Source organism: Ornithorhynchus anatinus, chromosome 2 (assembly GCF_004115215.2).
Source record: "Ornithorhynchus anatinus isolate Pmale09 chromosome 2, mOrnAna1.pri.v4, whole genome shotgun sequence".
In the NCBI taxonomy this organism is placed as follows: Eukaryota; Metazoa; Chordata; class Mammalia; order Monotremata; family Ornithorhynchidae; genus Ornithorhynchus; species Ornithorhynchus anatinus.
In genome coordinates this window covers 17468250-17482642 of record NC_041729.1, presented here as the reverse complement: position 1 = coordinate 17482642, position 14393 = coordinate 17468250, and the positions used below count along the sequence as shown (strand labels likewise).

General features: G+C 43.4%; 1 protein-coding gene across 6 annotated transcripts in view; it reads left to right on the top strand.

Annotated features, from left to right (window-relative positions):
• Position 1: 1 nt before the first annotated feature.
• Positions 2 to 14393, top strand: part of CCDC62 (coiled-coil domain containing 62) — a 37630-nt gene continuing 23238 nt past the window's right edge. For all 6 annotated transcript variants that reach the window (XM_029052618.1, XM_029052609.1, XM_029052588.2 and 3 more), the window contains exons 1-4: positions 2 to 102; positions 7073 to 7265; positions 8772 to 8938; positions 12047 to 12148. In XM_029052618.1, the coding sequence (XP_028908451.1) occupies positions 67 to 102; positions 7073 to 7265; positions 8772 to 8938; positions 12047 to 12148 (498 nt within the window). In that variant the 5' untranslated portion in view covers positions 2 to 66. The remainder of the gene's footprint in view (positions 103 to 7072; positions 7266 to 8771; positions 8939 to 12046; positions 12149 to 14393) is intronic.

The following is a 14393-nucleotide window of genomic DNA, read 5'->3' as shown; positions in this document are numbered from 1 at the left end:
GCCCGGAGCCGAGGGGCGCCGCACTGCGCAGGCGCGGCGCCGCCCTAACGGCCCGCCGAGGCCGCCATGTGCGCCTCCCGCCTCGCCTCAGCGCCACACGAGGTACGAGCCCGCCCGGGCCGCCGTGCCGATGAGCGGCCTCCTAATCACCCTGCATGCATTCAGCCGTCCTTGTTACGTTGCGCAGAGCAGTCCCCTGAGCGCCTGGAGTGGACACCCGGACAACAGAGACCATCCCTGCCCAACGATGGGCTCTCGAAGCAGCGAAGAAGCACGGTTAGAGAAGCAGCCTGGCTCAGTGGCAAGAACTCGGGCTTGGGAGTCGGAGGTCATGGGTTCGAATCCCGGCGCTGCCCCTTGTCAGCCGTGTGACTGTGGGCGAGTCACTTCACTTCCCTGGGCCGCAGTGACCTCATCTGGAAAATGGGGATGAAGACTGTGAGCCTCACGTGGGACAACCTGATGACCCTGTATCTACCCCAGTGCTTCGAACAGTGCTTTGCACATAGTAAGCGCTTAACAAATACCAACATCATTATTTTTTCGAGAAGCAGCGTGGCTCAGTGGCAAGAGCCCGGGCTTGGGAGTCAGAGGTCATGGGTTCGAATCCCAGCTCTGCCACTTGTCAGCTGTGGGACTGTGGGCAAGTCATTTCACTTCTCTGTGCCTCAGTTTCCTCATCTGTAAAATGGGGATGAAGACTGTGAGCCTCACGTGGGACAACCTGATGACCCTGTATCTACCCCAGCGCTTAGAACAGTGCTCTGCACATAGTAAGCGCTTAATAACTGCCAACATTATTGTTATTATTAGAAGGGGGAGACAGATGGCAAAACATATGTAGACATCAGTACACGTAAAACAGGCATCAATGTAAGTGAATAGAGTAATAATAATGATGATAATAGTTTGTTAAGCACTTACTGTGTGCTCACCTCCTCCAGGAGGCCTGCCCAGACTGAGCCCCCCCTTTCCTTCTGCTTCCCCCCCGCTCCTCTCCCTTCCCCTCAGCACTGTGCTCATATGTATGAGCACTTGTCACACAGCAGACAAGTGGAGGAGCTGGGATTAGAACCCACGACTTCTGACCCAACCCCGTGCTCTTGCCACTAGGACATGCTGCTTCACTATGATAGATAACGTACATATATACACTAGTGCTGTGGGACCGGGAGGGGGAGAGAGCAAAGGGAACGAGTCGGGGCGATGTTGGGGGAGAAGGGGATGCTTAGTCTGGGAATAACTACGGTATTTGTGCCCTCCCTCCTCACCTCCCCCAAACTAACTCTCTTCCCCTCTTCAGAGCGTCTCAAAGACTGAGCCTCACGTGGGATAGGGACCGTGTCCAATCCAATTGGCTTAGTAAGCAAATGGAAAGTGCTTAACAAATACCATAATTATTATAAAGAGCTGCCAAGTGACAGTTTGAGCAGAGTTTCACACTGCCCCCCTCCCCAAGGGAGGAGTCAAACTGCAGTCAATCAATAGTATTTATTGAGCACTTACTGTGTTCTAAGGGAAATAGAATATAACAGAGTTGGTAGACACATTCCCTGCCCATAAGGAGCTTACAGTCTAGAGGGGGAGACAGACATTATTAATTATTATTAATTGTATTTATTGAGTCCTTACTGTGTGGAAAGCACTGTATTAAATGCTTGAGCACTATATAGTTACATTACATATATTAATATATATATATACACCTAAACTACAGATGGGTGCTTAAGTGCTGTGGGGCGGAGGCAGGGGTGAATAAACAGAGAAAATCCAACTAACTGCAAGGAATGATCAGAGAAGGCCCCTGTCCTACATGAGGTTTACAGTCTAAGGGGAGGGGAGAGCGGATATTCGAAACAAACACAGAGAAGTTACATGACTTACCTAGGAATGCAAATCGGGCAAGTGGCAGAGATGGAATTAGAACCCAGGTCCCAGACCAGTGCACTTTCCATTAAGCCATCTGGTTTATTTTTTCATCAGTCGAAGGCTGACATTTGTGCACCCACAGTCCTTAACTGAAAATAATGAAAAACTTACTTAATTCTTCATTTATTTGAAGGCATAGCAAGGTCCTGATAGAAATGTGGGGTTGCATATAGTACGCGCACGTGGGATTTCCTACTAAAAAATGCATAATTCCTGATTTCAAATTTTATTTTATAATGAACTCTTCTGTGGGCTAAGAACCCATTATGCTGCATTTTAGGCAGTACTGCCCTAAAGTAACACAATCAGTCAGGACCACTCAGTCTATAGAGTTTAATGAGTACCTGCTGATGCAAATAATAATTGTATTTGTTTGGCGCATTGTACTGAACGCATGGAAGAATTCAGTAGAGGTAAAAGATACAGTCGCTATCCTCAACAAGCTTACAGTCTAACTGAGGTGACAGACATGAAAGAATTTTCAGATCATAGGAAAAAGAAAGGACAGATGGATATGTAACTTGGTATGTACAAATTCGAGTGGACTGTGAGTACAGGTATGGGTAATAATAATACTGAGTATCTGGGTATCAGTACTGGGAAGTACTGGGTATCAAGCACTTTCTCTGCATCAAGCACCATTCTAAGGACTGGGGTAGAGACAAGTTAATCAGATTGGACACAATCCCTGTCCCACAGGGGGCTCACAGTCTAAGAGTGGGGGAGAACAGGTATTAGACCCCATTTTTACCAATGAGGAAACTGAGGCACAGAGAAGTTAAGTAATATGCCCAATTCATACAGCACACAAAGACCAGAGCTGGGATTAGAACCCGGACCCACTAAGGCTCAAGCCCAGACTCTTTTTCCACTAGGTCCCACTGCTTCTTTAGTAAAAGAGAGTTAGAGGAGTTAATGCTTAGGTAATTGGGGCCATAGGATGTGCATAAGTGAGCCATAAAACAAAAAGAGGATCCAAGGGAACCCCGCCTCTTGCCCGCAGGCCCCTGCTCCCTCTGAAGACACAGGGGCTCTACGAGGATAAAACTTGGGGAGAAGAAAAATAAATCAGGGAAAGCCTCTTGGAAGAAATGGGATTTTAGAAGGGCTTTCTATTCATAAATTCATTCAGTAGTATTTGTTGAGCACTTACTGTATGCAGAGCACCGTCCTAAAAGCTTGGAAGAGTACAATGCAACAATAAACGGACACATTCCCTGCCCACAACCAGTTTACAATGGAGAGGCATGGAAGGCAGACATTAATATAAATACGTAGATTACAGATATGTACAAAAGCTCAGTGGGGCTGGGAGCAGGGAAGAACAGAGGGAGCAATTCAGAGAGATGCAGAAGGGAGTGGGAGAAGAGGAAAGGGGGGCTTAATCAGGGATGGCCTCCAGGAGATGTGCCTTCAGTAAGGCTTTGGAAGAGGGGGAGAGTAATTGTCGGATTTGAGGAGGGAGGGCATTCCAGGACAGAAGGCAGGACGTAGGCGAGGGGTGGGCGGGGAGATGGAGACACAGTGAGAAGGTTAGCATTATTCATTCAATAGTATTAATTGAGCGCTTACTATGTGCAGAGCACTGTACTAAGCACTTGGAATATACAATTCAGCACCAGATAGAGACAATCCCTGCCCAGTGACGGGTAGCAAAGTGTGTGGGCTGGGTTGTAGTAGGTGAGAAGTGAGGTGAGGTAGGAGGAAGTAAGGAGGTGGAGTGCTTTAAAGCCAATGGTGAGGATTTTGTTTGATGGAGAGAGCTCTAGATGGAGAGACCTCTGGTAAGTGGATTTTAAGGGGGAGGAAGATTCAGGCAAGGGGAAGGTTGGGAACAAGGGGTTGGCAGTGAGAAACATGAGAACGACACAGTGAATAGGATAGCTTGAGAACAAAGGAGAATTTGAGCTGGGGTGTAGGAGAAAAGAGTGGTTAAGTAAGAGGGTGAGAGCTGACGTAGCTCTTTAAAGCCAATGGTCTGAAATTTCTGCTCAAAGTGGACCATGTCTAATTTCCATTTGTTTATTTTCTTCTAATGCCTATACTGTGCTCTTGCCTACAGTAAGCACTTAATAAATACTATTACTTCTATTACTAAAAGTTACTCCAAACATGCTTTCAGGTTCCTTCGTCACCACCAAGAAAAGCATCCATGGTAACTGCCGACTTCCCTCCCACCATTGAGGGCCCCTGCTCCTAGCATACTGTGGGTCCCCTGGGACAGGAATAAAATCTGTTCCTACACTCATCCTCAGCAGGAGGCCTGCACAAAACCCCAGGAAGATTGGTGCCTGAAACCCTGCGCCTCTAATAATAATAAAGATGACGGTATTTGTTAAGCGCTTAGTATGTGCCAAACACTGTTCTAAGCACTGGGGGGGGATACAAGGTGATCAGGTTGTCCCACGAGGGGCTCACAGTCTTAATCCCCATTTTCCAGATGAGGTCACTGAGGCACAGAGAAGTGAAGCGACTTGCCCAAAGTCATGCAGCTGGCAAGCAGCGGAGCTGGGATTAGAACCCACGACCTCAGACTCCGAAGCCCGGGCTCTTTCCCCTGAGCCACACTGCTTCTCTAGTTACATTACCCTCCTGACTTTGTTTTTATGGTATTTATGGGTGTACGTATGTGTATGTGTGTTTGAATGTTTCATTGTTCCCGATGTGTCTGTGTCCAGTCCCTTCTCCCACTTAAACTCTTAATAGCCCTCCCAAGGGACCAGGACCATGTATAATTCCTATCTATGTAATCTCTTCCAATGTGTAATTCAGTGCTCTGCACACAGACTGAACATTATAACACCGTTACTATTACTGCCAATGAGAATTTTGAGAAGTTCAGTGACATGAGGAGATCATTGTGGTAGAAAAATTATATTAGAGCACGGGCCTCGGCATCAGAAGGTCGTGGGTTCTAATCCCAGTTATCATCAGAAGGTCGTGGGTTCTAATCCCAGTTATGACATTTGTCTGCTCTGTGGCCTTGGGCAAGTCACTTCACTCCTCTATGCTCAGTTACCTCATCTGTAAAATGGAGATTGAGACTGGAAGCCCCATGTGGGACAGGGACTGTGTTCAACTCAATTTGCTTGTATCCACCCCTGCACTTACTACAGTGCCTGGCACAGAGTAAGCGCTTAACAAATACCACAGTTATTATTATCTGGGCAGAAGAGTATGGACCGGAGAGGGGAGACTTGGGAAGCAGGGACCCCAGAGAGGAGGCTGATGCAGCACTCTAGCCATGATGTTACAGGGGCAATGGCCCTTTGGATGGCAAAGAAGGGGCAGATCCCAAATGTGGAAGGAAAATTGACATGATTTAGGGACAGGTGGAGTGTGAGAGTTGGAAAGCAGGGAGGAAGCGAGGACAACATTGAGATTGCAGACTTTGGAGATGGGAAGGATGGTGTTGAATTGTGATGGGAAAGAACCAGAATCAAAATGTGCCTCAGTTACCTCTTCTGTAAAATGGGGATCAAGACTGTGAGCCTCATGTGGGACAACCTGATTGCCCTGAACCTACCCCAGCGCTTAGAACAGTGCAGTGCACATAGTAAGCACATAACAAATACCAACATTATTAAAATGGAAAAAATCTAATTTAAATTGTTTTAATTAGTTATGTACAATTTAAATGGTTTACTTTAGTACATATTTATGCCTTCATATAGCTTATCTATACATTCCATTATTCGTGGGTTTCAACCAGATGTATTTGAACCACTTCCTGCTTTATCCTCATTCTCTGAGGACAGGGAACATGTATCTTTTTTCTTTCTTTGTATTTTAATGGCATTTGTTAAACTCTTTCTATATGTCAAACACAAGTGTAAAAGCAGGGGTAGATTAAATTAATCAGGTGGGACAGAGTCCCTGTCCTACCAGGCTTCACAGTCTAGGTAGGAGGGAATAAGATTTAATCCCCATTTTACAGATGAGGAAACTGAGTCACAGAGTAGTTAAGTGATTTTCCCAAGGTTACACAGCAGACAAGTAGCAGAGCCAGATTTACAACCCAAATGCTCTGACTTCCAGGTCAGTGCTCTTTCCGCTAGGCCACACTGGTTGCTATTGTTGTTATTTTCCAGGTGCTTAGTACTGTGTCTAGCCCTTAGTAGGCACTCAGTAATGATTGATTAATGGTGGTTTAATGATTACTGATTAGAGAAACAGTATGGTCTAGTGGAAAGAGCCTGGACCTAGGAGGCCGAGGACCTGGGTTCTAATTCTGACCCTACCACTGTCTGCTGTGTGACCGTGGGTAAATCACTTAACTTCCCTCTGCCTTGGGTGTCTCAACTGTAAAATGGGGATTAAGACTATGAGCCCCATGTCAGCACTTAAAACAGTGCTTGGCACATAGTAAGTGCTAAACAAATACCCATCATTATTATGTGGGACATGGACTGTGTCCAACCTGATTATCTTGTATGTAGCCCAGCTCTTAGTACAGTGCTTGGCACATAGGTGCTTAAAAGAAACCATAAAAAATTAATCGATTATATCAAATTTAGAGCAGTGTAGACCAGAGTCTTAGTCCTATAATTGTCATCGGCAGTTAAAAGCTATTGATGAGCTGATCCTCAACCTCATTAAATTTTTGTAAGCTATCTTTGCATCCAATGTGGTTTTTAACTTTAGTTGTATTTTATCAGGTCATATCTGGTACACTTGGACCCAGAAATTTGACCCAGAGAAGCAGCATAGCCCCTGCTAAATCACTTAACGTCTCTGTGCCTCAGTTACCTCATCTGTAAAATAGGGATTAAGACTGTGAGTCCCACCTAGGGGCATGGACTGTGTCTAGACTGATTAACATCTCTCTACCCCAGTGCTTGGCAAATAGTAAGTGCTTACAAATATGATTAAAAAAATTAAAGAAAATATGAGGGACAATACACAGATTTAGATATGTTAGGTCATTCGGAGAGACTTGCTGTAATACATTTTTCTTTTAAAAGGTATTATATATTTGGAAATTGTAAATGGGAACTTTTTCATTTTTACTTGAACTATTTCACTTTTTATTAAAAAAACAAGAAGCGAATAGAGCACTGCAATATCTTTTTGTCCAGTTTTATTGTAAGATTTGTCTTTATGTAGTATTATTTGTATTGAAAAGCCATTTTCTTTGTCACAGAACCTCAGTTCAATCCTTGAGACTGCCACTATTGAGAAACAGAGGAAAGAACTGCAACTCTTGATTGGGGAATTAAAAGATCGAGATAAAGAGCTCAATGGTATGGTTGCAGAGCATCAAAGACAGCAACTATCTTGGGAGGGTGATCGACAGAAAGTGTTGACTTTGGAAGAACGATGCAGCAAATTAGAAAGTGAGTACCTACCCCGAACTGTGCAGCACGATTTCAAGCACAGTTGTGTGACTTCTTTTAACCACTCTCCATGTTCCTGAATTAGCTCGGTAACTCTGACAGTGATTTGGTTAATTTAGTCTGAACTCGTTGGAAACAGTCATTTATTTCTAGTCACACTTCCTTCATGATCTTGAGTCCTTGTAAAAATCACCCTACAAATAAGAACTATCCTTCGCAGGATTTGTTTTATCCATGTCGTTCTACCAATGCTGTCTTATTGATTGAACCCCTTACATGATCATTAGATGGGTATGGAAATAATAGAAGTGTGGAGAAAAGCAATGTAGAACTTAAAGAAGGGTATGTATTCTAATAGCGACTTTACAACCAATATCAGCTTAGATTTATATTTACATTCCTGAAATGTTTCCTTTTATAGAATGCTTGATTTATGTCTGTTCATGTTCATGATGAGTATCTAAATTTAACTGAGATGATTCTAGTGTTTTCTCCACATATCCAGAATTTCAATGTACATAAGTATTATATTTAGACTGTGAGCCTGTCATTGGGCAGGGATTGTCTCTATCTGTTGCCGAATTGTACATTCCAAGTGCTTAGTACAGTGCTCTGCACATAGTAAGCGCTCAATACTATTGAATGAATTATAATTATCATGCTTAACTCTGTAGCTTGTAGACTGTAAGCTCTTTGTGGGCAGGGGTTGTGAGTACCAACTGTACTGTACTTTCCCAAGTGCTTAGTACAGTGTTCCGCGTCCAGTCAATGCTCAATAAATACCAACGATTGAGTGACAGCTTATAATTTTTAAGGGTGTAAAACTAAGTAAAGTAGGCTCGTTGTGCGCAGGGAACATGTCTTCCAACTCTGTGTATTGTGCTCTTGCAAGAGTGTACTACAGTGCTTTGCATACAGTAAGTGCTCAATCAATAAGCGCTTAGTACAGTGCTCTGCTCACAGTAAGTGCTCAATAAATATGATTGAATGAAATACCATTGATTGAATGATTAATTAAGAAGATACATGCTTGACAAAATTTTATCTATTGGACTATCGATTGAGATAAAAATTTTAAGTTTTTAAAAAATGTTTTAGTTCCTTTGACCTTTTAACCACTAGTTTTGAAGTAAGTACATTTTTAAGTTATTAATAATAATAATAATAATAATAATAATATTGGTATTTGTTAAGCGCTTACTATGTGCCAAGCACTGTTCTAAGCACTGGGGTAGACATAGGGGAATCAGGATGTCCCACGTGGGGCTCACAGTCTTAATCCCCATTTTACAGATGAGGTAACTGAGGCCCAGAGAAGTTAAGTGACTTGCCCACAGTCACACAGCTGACAAGTGGCAGAGCTGGGATTCGAACTCATGACCTCTGACTCCAAAGCCCGTGCTCTTTCCATTGAGCCACGCTGCTTCTCAACAGCGTGGCTCTCAAAAGTGTGCTTCTCAAAAGCTTATTAGCTTGTTCACCAAGCGTTGCTTTCATTTCCCTCAGATGAGCTACACAAGAGAAGTGAAATTATTAGGACACTTACAAAAAGGATAAAAATCCTTGAATGCCAGCAGAATGATCGCCAGGTGGTTCTTGAAACGACTCAAATGCAACTACAAGAACTGGCTGAGAAAGCAGCAGGTGCTTCTCTTCGCTGTGAGGAACTTGAGGTAGGTTTCCTGGTGCTTAAAATTGAGGAATACAAATTATATATATTTCAGTTAGTGCAGTGTGTATTTAAAGTTACATTCCTTTAAAAATACATTTTCAAAGATTAGTAATGGTATTTATTAAGGGATTGCTGTGTGCTGAGCAATGTAGTACACAAATGGGAGAACATAGAGATGAACATTAGATATGGATCCTGGCCCTCAAATGACTTATAGGTTTTCTGTCCTCACCCTTTTTTTTTTTTTAAAAAAAAGCTTTTTTTAAGCACGTACTATATTTCAAGCACTCTTCTAAACTCTGGGGTAGATGTAAATTGGGAAATGGTGGGAAATGGTCCCTGTCCCAATTAGGGCTCACAATTAAGTAGATGGGAGACTAGGTATTGAATTCCCATTTAGTAGCTGAGGAAACTGAGGCAAGGTCACACAACAGGTAGGTGGTAGAGCCAAGATTGGAACCCAGGTCCTTTGGCTCCCAAGCCTGTGCTTTATCCACTAGGCCATGCTGCTTTCTCAACCTCTCTGATATACTTCATCTGGGTGTTCAGTTGCCAAAGGCAGAATGTCTCAAAAATACTGTTTTTTGGTTGTGACAAAATCACTTAATGGTATTTTCTTTAAATGGTATTTGTAAAGTGCTTACTGTGTACCAGGAACTGAACTGGGCACTGGGGTAGATACATTCTAATCAAGTAAGACACAGTCCATGTTCCACATGAGGCTCACACTCTGAATCTCCATTTTACAGATAAGGTAAATGAGGCACAGAGAAATGAAGTAACTTGCCCAGAGTGACACAGCATATAAGTGGTGGAGTCAGGATTAGAACCTAGGTCCTTCTGACTGCCAGGCCCATGGTCTATCCACTAGGCCACACTGCTTCTCAAGCGCTTACTGAGTGCTTGTTTTATTTGTTATTTACTGACTGCTTACTGTGTTATACTAAGAGCACTATACTGAGCACTTGGGAAAGAACAAATCAATGGAGTTGGTAGACTTGATCCCTGCCCACAAGAATTTTGCAGTCTGAGAGTCTAAAGGGGGTTACAAGCATTAAAATAAATTACAGAGAGGGAAAAGGGTAGAGTATAAGAATATGTACCTAAGAACTGTGGGACTGAGCATGGGTTGAATATCAGGTGCTTAAGGAGGTAATAATAATAATAATAATAATAATAATAATAATAATAATGGTGGTATTTGTTAAGCACTTACTATGTGCCAGGCACTGTTCTAACCACTGGAGCAGATACAAGGTAATCAAGGATGTCCCAAGTGGGGCTCACAGTCATAATCCCCATTTTACAGAGGAGGTAACTGAAGTGACTTGCCCAAAGTTATAGAGCTGATAAGTGGCGGAGCTGGGGTTAGAACTCAAGACCTCTGACTCCGAAGCCTGTGCTCTCTCCACTAAGTCACACTGCTTCGCTACCGATTCAAGTACATAGGAAACACGAAAGGTAGGACACATAGAGGTATTGAGGGCTTAGTTGGGGAAGGCATCCTGGAGGAGACGTGATTTAGGAGGGCTCTGAAGGGGAGGAGAGTAGTGGTCTGTAGGATATGAAGGGGAAGGGAGTTCCAAGCCAGAGGGAGGATTTGGGCCAAGTGTCGGCAGAAAGATAGGCAAGATCGAGAGTAAGTTGGCACCAGCCTCCCCCTATCTGAAGCCTGCAACCTTGGCATTATCCGTCTAATTTGACCCCCCATATTGTCAATAACCAAATCCTGTCGGTTTTTCCTCCACAACATTTCCAGGATCCACCCCTTCCTCTCCTTTCAAACTGCTGCTACATCGGATAAGCACTCGTCAAATCCCGACTTGATTACTGCTACTCTCCCTGCCTGCAGTCTCTCCCCTCTCCAGTTCGTGCTTCTCTCTGCTGCATGGATGAGTTGAGAAGCAGCGTGGCTCAGTGGAAAGAGCATGGGCTTTGGAGTCAGGGGTCATGAGTTCGAATCCCAGCTCTGCCACTTGGCTGTGTGACTGTGGGCAAGTCACTTCACTTCTCTGTGCCTCAGTTCCCTCATCTGTAAAATGGGGATTAAGACTGTGAGCCCCACGTGGGACAACCTGATTCCCCTATGTCTACCCCAGCGCTTAGAACAGTGCTCGGCACATGGTAAGCGCTTAACAAATACCAACATTATTATTATTATTATGAGGTTTCTAAATGTCTTGCCCAGGTCCCTCCACTACTCAGAAGCCTCAAATGATTGTCCATTCAACTCTGCATCAAACAGAAGCTCTTCACCACTGGTTTTAAGGCATTCAGTCCACTTTTTCTCTCCTACAGAATAATTATTATTATTATGATATTTGTTAAGTGCTTAATTATATGCCAGGCACTCTGCTAAGTGCTGGGGTGGATACAAGCAAATTGGGTTGGACACAGTCCCTCTCCCACGTGAGGCTCACAGTCTCTATCCCCATTTTATAGATGAAGTAACTGAGCCACAGCGAAGTTTAGTGACTTGCCCAAGGTTATACAGCAGACATATCCACTCTTTTCTCCCAATACATTCCTCCCCACACGTTTCCTTATTCTCAAATTAACCACCTCATCATGCCTTGTTCTCGTGTCTCCAGCTGACAACCTCTAGCTTTCATCCTTTCCCCTCTCTGTAATTCTTTCCCTCTTCAAACCTGACTATCCTATAGATCTCATCTCCAGGGCCCTTCTGAAATCACATCTCCTCCAGGAGGCCTTCCCCAATTAATTTTTAATTTCTCCAATTTATATTCCCCCAACTGCCACTTCATCACCTCCTTGCCACTTAACACTTAAGTATTCTACCTCCCATAAGGCGTATGTGTGTACCATTCTCCCATTACTTAAGAACTAGGTCATGTACATATTCCCCTTTTCCTTTTAAGTCCTATCTCTAATTAGCTGTAGTGTTTAGCTTCCCGCCCTATGTTATAAATTAATTGAGGGCAGTGGTCATGTTTACTAATTCTTTTGTACTTTCCCAAATTTTTAATACAGTGCCGCACGCACAGGCGTTCCATCATACTATTGTTTGATTTATTGATTACTAAAGGTAATAGTGGTAATGAAGGCCCAAGAGATGACTTTCTGTCTTTTCTTTTTGTTTGCTCCCCAGGGGAAAAATCATAATCTCAACAGTTCAGTTATGGACCTTTCAGCCCAAGTAGGACAGTTACAAGCTCGAGAACAGGCACTCACTACTATGATATCACTAAAGGTAATTTAGACATAGATAATCTAGTTTATTGTCGAATTCAAATGCAGCTGGAGCTACGCCCCATGAAATTGTTGGCAGAATGATTACATAAATACTGCTGTACATTTATTGGTAAAAACGTGAAAACTGGTATTTTAACTTTTCTTTTAGAAAAAATCAGTTTTTTCAATTAGGGGGTTCTGATTTTCAGTCAGCTGTAATAAATTATCCAATCCAAAATCCAAGCCAAATCCAATCACTTTCCTAATAAGCAAAATATGTCATATATTTCACTGCTGAATCTGGTGTAGAATAGCTGTACTTAGGTTTGAAGATGATGTTGCTGACAGGGAGACTGTTGTGGTATGTGGGTGTCGTTGAAAGAGAATCTAGCTGCATAGTTGCATACTTTGCCCATGCAAATCTAATCCACTTTTTCTGGCTCCCTTTCCACTTGGGTGAGCATTGCTTAGACACCAACGATTAAGAAGGGGTAAGGAATGCTCTTCCATCAGCAGGACTTATGCTTGAATTGTTGTTCAGTAGTGGTGGTGATCCTGAGTTATTCACACCCTCTTCCTGGTCCCGTGTCCAGCAACATACATCGTGAGAAAGCTGATAGGGAGAATGGGTCCAGAATATCTCTGGGACCTCAAAGCAGCAGCAGCAGACACCACTGTGTCCTCACCCATCTGGTAAACCATCGTTGAATCTGTTTGGCTTAGGAAGAATTGAGGGGGAGAGGTCTTTTCCACTTCCTTGTGAACACCAGGAGAAAAGCAAAATGCCTAAAACAAAAAACAACAAATGAAGTAGCATAGCCTGGAGCATGAGCTTGAAAGTCAGAAGGACCTGGGTTCTAATCCCGGATCTGCCACTTGTCCGCTGTGTGATCTTGGACAAGTTACTTAACTTCTCTGTGCCCCATTTACCTCATCTGTAAAATGGCCATTAAGACCTATATTTAAGAATCTATAGTTCTCTTTATCTATTTTGATGCTACTGATGCCTGTCTACTTGTTTTGTTTTGTTGTCTGTCTCCCCCCTTCTAGACTGTGAGCCCATTGTGGGATAGGGATTGTCTCTATCTGTTGCCGAATTGTACTTTCCAAGCACTTAGTACAGTGCTCTGTACACGGTAAGTGCTCAATAAATACAATTGAATGAATGAATGAATAACTGTGAGCCCCATGTGAGACATGGACTGTATCCAATCTGGTTAAGCTTATATCTACCCCAGCACTTAGTACAGTGTCTGGCACATAGTAAGCGCTTAACAAATCCCATAAAAAGATAACAAAAGATAGAATTTCCATCCACAAACAATGCAAACTGGAGCTGGAAAGCATCGGGAGTGTAAGAGCAGGGTAAATGCAAGCAAGAGCAGTTTCAGCTGATACAGACACTTAGGCCGACTTCTGCTTCTGGGGAGATGAAGGAGGCCCGACTGCAGTAACTCTTTACTTGAAACCAGTCTCTGGCAGCTCCTGCTCAAAGGAGGAAAGGCAGTGCTCTGCACACAGTAAACACCCAGTAAATATGATTGACTGACGACTGATGTGTCCAAAACAGAGTGCATCTGGCATCTGCCTCCCTGAGCTGTTCTTCATCAGGTTTCATCAGGCTGCAGGGCTGGGATGTTGACTCTGTGGTCTGCAGGTGACACTGTACTTTCTGAGCAGGGAATTCTCACTGATAGGCAGCACCCCATTGGGAGAGATTACAAAAGGGTGCAATAAATGCTACTGACTGACTGATTGTGTGGTGGATCCACTTCACTAGTGTTGCCTGAGACTTTCACTTCTCATGTCCAAAGAATTGGCAATCAGCAGGGGTTTGGTAATAATGATAATAATAATTATGGTATTTGTTAAGTGCTTACTGTGTGCCAAGCACTGTTCTAAGTGCTGGGATAGATGCAGAGTAATCAGGTTGTCCCATATTCATTCAGTAGTATTTATTGAGCGCTTACTATGTGCAGAGCACTGTACTAAGCGCTTGGAATGAACAAGTCAGCAACAGATAGAGACGGTCCCTGCCGTTTGACGGGCTTACAGTCTAATCGGGGGAGACGGACAGACAAGAACAATGGCAATAAGTAGAGTCAAGGGGAAGAACATCTCGTAAAAACAATGGCAACTAAATAGAATCGAGGCGATGTACATTTCATTAACAAAATAAATAGGGTAATGGAAATATATACAGTTGAGCGGATGAGTACAGTGCTGAGGGGATGGGAAGGAAGAGGGGGAGGAGCAGAGGGAAA